The sequence below is a fragment of the Nannospalax galili genome, unplaced genomic scaffold (genome assembly GCF_000622305.1).
Source record: "Nannospalax galili isolate Female #2095 unplaced genomic scaffold, S.galili_v1.0 scaffold346, whole genome shotgun sequence".
NCBI classification, from domain to species: domain Eukaryota; kingdom Metazoa; phylum Chordata; class Mammalia; order Rodentia; family Spalacidae; genus Nannospalax; species Nannospalax galili.
In genome coordinates, this window is record NW_008357637.1 from 335,518 (window position 1) to 343,285 (window position 7,768).

At 41.3% G+C, this 7,768-nt stretch overlaps 1 protein-coding gene across 2 annotated transcripts in view; it reads left to right on the top strand.

The window, feature by feature from the left end:
• The window catches only part of Myo3b (myosin IIIB), a 422,761-nt gene that overhangs the window by 321,041 nt on the left and 93,952 nt on the right, over positions 1-7,768 (top strand). Inside the window, exons 29-30 of one of the 2 annotated variants that reach the window (XM_008855235.3) lie at positions 4,729-4,810; positions 5,683-5,779. In XM_008855235.3, coding sequence (XP_008853457.1) covers positions 4,729-4,810; positions 5,683-5,779 — 179 coding nt within the window. The remainder of the gene's footprint in view (positions 1-4,728; positions 4,811-5,682; positions 5,780-7,768) is intronic. The other variant, XM_008855233.3, reaches the window with a different exon arrangement.

Genomic DNA, 7,768 nt, shown 5'->3' on the forward strand with positions numbered 1-7,768 from the left:
TGGGACTTATGCTGTCAGCATTGCTGTGAGTTCATATTAGTAACTGAACAGCTGTCTAGAAAACAGCTGTTTCCTTGTGGTCATCCACCACCTCTGGCTCTTACAATCTTTCTGCCCCCTCCTTCCACCGTGATCCCCAAGCCTTGGGAGTCAGAAGTTTTATATAGGTGACCTGTTATGAAGACCCTTATTTTTTTTTCAATAAAATATTTTTTTTTAATTAGAAGAAGCGTTTCATTACAACAGCATTAACCTATTCAATAACATTTTTCTGAGCTAGGGTACATCTCTTTCAAAATTGGCTGTACATTTTTAGGTTTACAGACGAATTATTATGCTTATATAATCTTTAACTCATTATAAACTCTATAAGACATAAAATTAAATGAGGTTCCAATGTTTAAAAAAGATCTCCACTTCGTTGTCAAAACACACAGTTTCATACAGAAAAATTCATTCCAAGGCAATTGACATTGAGACGTTTTCACATGCATTTCTAATCTCTATATACATGACTATCACTGGTCACAGTCGCCCACCTTCTGAGCTCCTCGGCATCTGAGCATGAATACAAACTCGTCAGATAGACAGACTTCCTCTCCCACTAGAGCCTCCATACTCTGCCATCGCTCCCACTGTCCACTGTGCTGTCAGCACCCCCATCCATTCCCCCCATCTGCCCTTCTGGTAAATCTAGTCAGCCAGAGGTCCCTGTTCCAGGAGGGTCAGCTGTTCCTCATCTACGGCAATCCATTGTCAGTATTCCTTTGGATAGAATTGGAGTCTGCTGTTCATTTTTCCAGTAGTATCTTGGAACTGTCTGGAAGAGCCTTTATCCATCCTGTCCAACAACTCGACTGAAGGTATCGCCTGTCTGGCTTTGCTGTTTGCTAAGTAGCTTTTAGTTACATATGTATCCTCTTATGAAATTATATTGGCCCCTTTAATCTTTGGTTATACTTCCCTTTTGGGTGTTTAAGGACATACAATTGGACCAGATAAACTGATTTGTTTTTACTCTTGAGGTCATTTGAGGATCTGTTCCTCAGGGGGAAGACCCTTATTTTATGCATGTTGGCCAGTCGTGAGTCGCTATGTTAATCCCATCAGCTGCATAAGGAAGTTTCTCTGCTGAGAGCTGAGAGATACATTAATCTATGGGTATAACAATAAGTCATTAGGAGTCAGTTTAATATTATATCTATAATAGAATAATAGGCTCTCCTCTATGGCTTGTGACCTTTCTAGCTTCAGGTTCCTAGGCCTGGCCTCCATCTTATGAAGCAGACCTTAAATCCAATTAGAAAGTGGTTGGTTATCCCCATGATATTTGTGCCACTATTGCACCAATGGGCATATCTTGCCAGGACAGTTGTAGCTTATAGGATTCACAACTGGATAAGGTTGATGATTAATTTTCTCTTCTGGTAGCATGTATAGCACCTTCCTGCACTATGAAAGCTAGACAGTAGAGATGAAGCTTTGTGGTCAAGACCAGCTTGATTTCTCCTTATTTGTTCTATAGCTCATGCATGTAGTGTCTTCAGCAATAAGGTCTTACCATGAAATTCTGGTGAGTAACCAAGAGCAGGGGCAATGACCAGTACTATGGGGCCTTTGGTCAATAGCTTCAAAGGAGAAGGCCTATTCCTGGCATTTGGGCTTTTACTAGAGGCAGTGTTCCCATGTCATAAGGTAACTCCTTTAATCTCTTTTTATAATGTATATGTGTATACTTTAAGATGATTCTATAGGGCTACATTTCTATATGACTTTTTCTTTTTTAACTTTTTGAAACTTTTATGTGTATGAGTGTATTGCCTGCAAGCATGTAAGTGCACCCATATCATGCAGTGCCCATGGAAGTCAGAAGAGGACATCAGATCCCCTAGAACTGGAGTTATGGGCAGTTATAACCTGCCATGTGGGTGCTGGGAACTGAACCTGGATCCTCTGCAAGAACAGCCAGTACTCTTAACTGCTGAGCCAACTCTCCAGCCCCCCTACATGGCTTTTTCTAAAGGCTTTTAGTCTTTTAATCCCTTCCCATCTCTCCAGTCCAACTCATCCCATTATTGTAGAAGCAAGCTGGTGTCCAGAGCAATAGCTCAGTGGATAAAATGCTTGCCATTAAAGTGTAAGAGTTGGAGTCTGGATCTCCAGAACCCACATAAAAGTCAAGCAAGCATGGTAGCCACCTGTAATCCCAGCACTCAAGAATTAGAGGTGGGGAAGCCTTGAGGCAAACTGGCTAGATAGACTAGCCAGAATTAGTGAGATCTGGGTTCGGTGAGAGACCCTGCCTCAGTATGGAAAGCAACTGAAAAGACATCCAACATCAACTTTGATCCTCCACATACACAGGCAGACATGTGCCCATGTACCATACATACACATATGCATACATTCACACACACACCACACATACATACTCAAAAAAAAAGCAAGTTGGACTTTGTTCTAAAAAGGACTGCCCCAACATAGTTTTCCAAGCTATGTTTCAAGAAACAGTAGTCTCTCAACACAGTCCTTGGAAGAAGGTCCAGAGTTAATAGAGTCTTGGAAACAGTGCTTGTTCTTTTCTTCTCTCAGAGTTTCATTATACATATTATTAAGTTAGAGTTTCTAGAAATTTTCTCTGGAAAGAAACCTGCTTAACTTTGTTGAAAGTTCTTTCCAGTTCACTTGTCTATGGATACTGCTTCCTCTTCGTGTTCTTCCTTTTAAAAGTCAAGTAACACATATAAACTTTGCATTAAGCTGCCTTAGATTCTTCCAAAATCTTGAAAGAAGGGAGAGTTCAATGGATGAGCCAGCCCTAGGGCAAGTTGGAAGACATCTGTACTGGACTTTGACTTCTGGGTTTTTTTTTTTTTTTTTTGGTCTTTTTGAGACAGGGTCTCCCTGTAGCCCCAGCTGTCCTGGACTTCTTTTTTTAAAAAAAATATTTTATTATTTTAATTTTAATTTTATGTGTATGAGTGTATTGCCTACATGTGTGTAAGTGTACCCATTCTGTGCATGCCTGCAGAGGCCAGAAGAGGGTATTAGGCCCCCTGGAACTGGAGTTGCAGATGGTTGTTAGCTGTCATGTGGGTCCTGGGAACCAAAATCAGGTCCTCTGCAAGAGCAGTCAGTGCTCTTAACCACTGAGCCATCACTCCAGCCTCAGATCTAGCCACTAGAGCTAGTTCTCAGGAGGCTCAGATTTGCTTGTTGGGGCAGGAAATGTAGAAAGTAGAGAGACTGGTGGGATTTCCAGTGCCACACTGTCTTCTCTAGATTGTCCCTAAAGCTCAGCAGGATGTTAAAGCAGCATAGAACACACATGTCCTACTTATCGGACTTAAAGTGTTCCATAGCCATGAGGACTGGACAAGAGTGAGTCTCTTGGACCAGTGCCCTGATTGCATGAAGGACATGGTGGACCAGAAGAAGAGCAGAGAATTTGGAGTCCAAAGAACACTGATCAGTAATGTTTAGGAAATGCTGGTTATTTATAGATACCTGGGAAAATTCTTAACCTCTCTGAACTTTAGCTTCCTTGTCTATCTCTCCACCATTTTGGCCAAGCATGGTGGCATACACCTTTAAAAGTCTCAGCACTTAGGAGGTAGAGGCAGGCAGATCTCTGTGAGCTCAAGGCCAGCTAGGGCTACATAATGAGACCCTGTCTAAAGAAAAAATAAAGTAGCATTGGAAGAAGCTAGGGGACAGCTTTTCTCAATTCCCTCATTTTATAGCTGAGGAAGATTAGAACCCAGAATACTAGAAATTTAACCAGAATATATGTGTGTGTGTGTGTGTGTGTGTGTGTGTGTGTGTGTGTGTGTGTATTGTGTGTGATCAGGATACTGAGGCAGAATCAGAACACAAAACTTCCCTAGTCAGTGCTTTCCTCTCCCCCTCTCCACTGGGTTCTATCTGAAAGGCTCTGTCTTTGTTTGTTTTAGTTTTTGAGGCAGGGTCTACAGCCCTAGCTGGCCTCTAATTTGCAGTATTCTTCCTGCCTCTGCCTCCCAGTGCTGGGATTACAGACATGTGCCACCATGCCCAACTGAAAGGCACTATCTTAACCTTGAGTTATACTCACACTTTTGACTAGGCACAATTGAGTCTTTCAAACTTTGATTCATGAAAATTTAACATTTCGATAGATTGTAGTAAGTTATCATTTGAAGCTTCTTGGTCTAATTACTTCAGGACACCCTGATCAGCCTATTGCTGCTTGAGATCCAGTAAGTGCAAACTGTGCTTGTTGACAGAGTAATCCTGTAGCAAGGAGCCCTCTTAGTCTGTGCTCCACCTGCCATTCCCAAGCTTACTTGACTCCAGAATGCATTTGTACCTCTTGAATGCTGATTGTAACAAATGTGCTGAGGAGGAAGTGCAGCTTTACCATCACTGTGGTAAAGGCTATGGAAACTGGCCTTGTTCAGTAAGTCATATTCCATCATGCAATTTTAACAGGACAGTTTCCAAGTCTTAGGACTTCAGGTAAATGTGGATCTGCTGGAACACATGGAGGCAATGCCTAGTAGGGTACATTTCTTTAAATGGACAGTCTTCTTTTAACCAAGGACCAGGATGGGAAGTAACGGAAGCCAAAGGAATGTGTTTAGATGCCTCTTTGGAGGAAAATACTCTATCAACAGTTTCCCTCCTTAAATTTTTTAAATTGTCATTTTCAAGCCTTTTAAAAAATGATTTTTGTTACTGTCATTTTAGGTATCCCCAAGCCCAGAGTTCCCCAACAAGCTGTGATGTGTCCTCAGGGCATGTGGAGATAACAGCTGGACACAATTCTGAGGTAAATGCATCGGTCTCTCTTCAGTGTCGTCCAAGTCCATGGGCATGGAGTCTGTCTGTGGCTGCTTGGCCAGGCCATCCAAACATGAAACTCTTAGTGATATTTTGAAGTCTTTGAGACAAAAGCTCAGCCTGCTTAAGAGCTTTGGTTCAGTAGAGAGACAGGAAGGTACAGCGAAGAGAGAATCAAAAGCCTGGAAATTTGCTGCTGAGTTAAATGCTAGCTGCTCCCCGAGGTGCTTTGCTGAGCACTTCACTCTGCAGATGGTGGAGCCTCTCTCTGAGAGAGGACCCAAGGTTCTCTGGTAGCACTTTGATATTGTGCTCGAATTCAATATGTGAAATGGAGGCGTCTCTCTGTGACTTGGAGCCCACAGCAGGCTTTGAAGTCTGATCCAATTTTTTGCTGCCTACTATTTGATGTTGAAAGGATGAAATGAAGAAAATGTACAGTTTTTGCCAGTAACTCTGCTGAGCATATGTAAGATTAAAAAACAAAATCCTTTGGATGATGTACTTAGAAATGTTAAGTAAATTAATACCTTCCTATAGGTTTCCTTGTTTCTTTCTTAAGGATAAAAATTAAGATAAGAATTAACACATTGTTTTTTTTTTCTTTTCTGGACTATAATTAATTGAAAAGGAGGATAGGTACAGAGAAAGATAAACGAATGAAGCAAGAGAAATCTCAGCTTGGCTCCTAATTGCTCCTAGAAGGGGCCTGTCACACAGTTCCATGCAAGATGGGAAGAGCATACAAATATCACCAATACAGTCAGGGTCCAGGGCCCCTTAGTTTAATGGTAGGTATGTCGTTAAAGCTGCTTCATCAGAGGATAAAAACATTGTTTCTTTTACTGGGTCTTTTGGAAGCTCTCAGTTGCTGGAACTGATGTGCCATCTTCTCAGACATGTCACACTGCCCCAGCTTATCGTGGACTGAGCTCCTTTGAAGCCCCTGGAAAACCTGGTAAGGATGGTGTTTTGAATATATGCTGATCAACCATTTGTATGTTGGTATACTTCGTACTGAATTCTTTGTGCAGGACTGTATAAAAGTCAAGACCCAATTAGATAGTAAGATGATGTAATATTAACAGGAAGTTCAGGTTTGGGAAACTGTAAAGGCTAGAAGCAGTACTTAAATTCAAAAGTAGCAGTTTTAAGCCTGGTGTGGTAGCACAATTGCAGCACTTGGGAGACAGAGGCAGAAGATATGTCAGGACTCGAGACCAGCCTTGGTTACACAGCAAGTTTGAGGCCAACCCAGGCTAAATGAAACTCTGTCTCAAAAAGCCAAAATACATATACATGTGCATACATGCATGCATGCATCCATACAAACGTGTATACGTAAATGATAACAGTTTGCCCCCTCCTCATGTACTGAAGATTTTATTCCTGAGGGAAGATAATATTAAAGGTCATACTTTCCCTGTAAGAACTTTAAATTATGAAACTGTTCCAACACTTCATTTTGTTAAAACAAAGATAAAGAGATTACCAAGTTTCAGCAGAGTTGATCATTCAAGGTCAAAAGCTTGGGCTTAGCAATGGACATGGACTTAAAGAATACTTCTACACTCTGGGTGCAAGGCCATTCTCTCAGCAAAAGATAGGCATCTTGACACTTGTCTTTGGAAGCCAGCTATTTCTGGTTTCTTTTCAAAGCTCCTTGCTGTAGAATATGGTAGAAGTCCATTTGAGGCTTAAGGGTAGCTATAATCAGAGCTGCTGGAAAATAAAACAACATGATTGTAGAAAGACTTACAAACATAGGATGCTCAGAAATATTCACATTCAAGGAAAGAAAGCTTCAATTTAAGAAATGGATGCTATACTTAATATCAACCTGTTTTATTTTTCTGAAAGGTGCAGTTATTTCTCAGCTGTTTCCAAAATTCTTTGCCTTTTTTTGTTTGTTTATTTGTTGGGTTTGTGTGTGTGTGTGTGTGTGTGTGTGTGTGTGTGTGTGTGTGTGTAAAACCTGCGGGATGTATATGTGTGTATAACCTGTATAACATGAAGAGGAAATGTGTTAAGAATGTGCTCTGTCCTCCAGTCCATATGGAACTTGAACCCTTAGAGACAAGAGAAGACAAGCCCACTGTAGCAAAACTTTCCATGTGGATAATGCAGTAAATGACAACAAACCGGTAGCGGCAGTGTTTCCTGACAGCCAGGTAGTAGTGTTCAGGAATTAGGTCAAAAAGTACAGAAATAGGAGTAAAAGAAGAGGGTCTATGGGAAAACAGTGTGGTAGAACAGAATCCATTATGCAAGAATTGGCCAATGTTTTTCTCTGTTTGAATAGACAATATCTATCTTTTAATTGGGGTGTTAAGCACATTTACATGTATTGGTTTTATCTGTTATCTTGTTGTTTCTATTTATCCCATCTGGTCTATATGCTGTTTTAGCATCCTATTTTTAAATATATGCAATTCCTGGGCTGTAGATACAGCTCATTCTGTAAAGTACTTGCCTCACAAGCATGAGGATCTTAGTTTGATGCCCAGGGTCCACATAAAAATACCATGCAAAGAAGGAGGCCGAGACAGGAGGATCCCTGGGGCTTGCTGGCAATGTCTAGCCTAATTGGTGAGCCCCAGATGAATGAGAGCTCACCTCATAGGAGATGGGTGGTGTTCCTAAGGATGACCGGTGGTCAGCTCACCCTCCCCATTTATTTAGCCCCAGCCCATGGAATGTTGTCACCAATATTCAGGGTGAATCCTCTCTTCAGCTGAACCTTTCTGGAAATGCTATCATAGACAAACCGTGTGCATCTCTCTCTCTCTCTCTCTCTCTCTCTCTCTCTCTCTCTCTCAACGTTGACTTTTTTGAGACAAATAGTTAATATTTATTGAGGAGTCACATTGTGCTGAACATTTTCATCTCTGCCAAAAGGTTATGAGAGAGAGAGAGAGAGAGAGAGAGAGAGAGAGAGAGAGAGAGA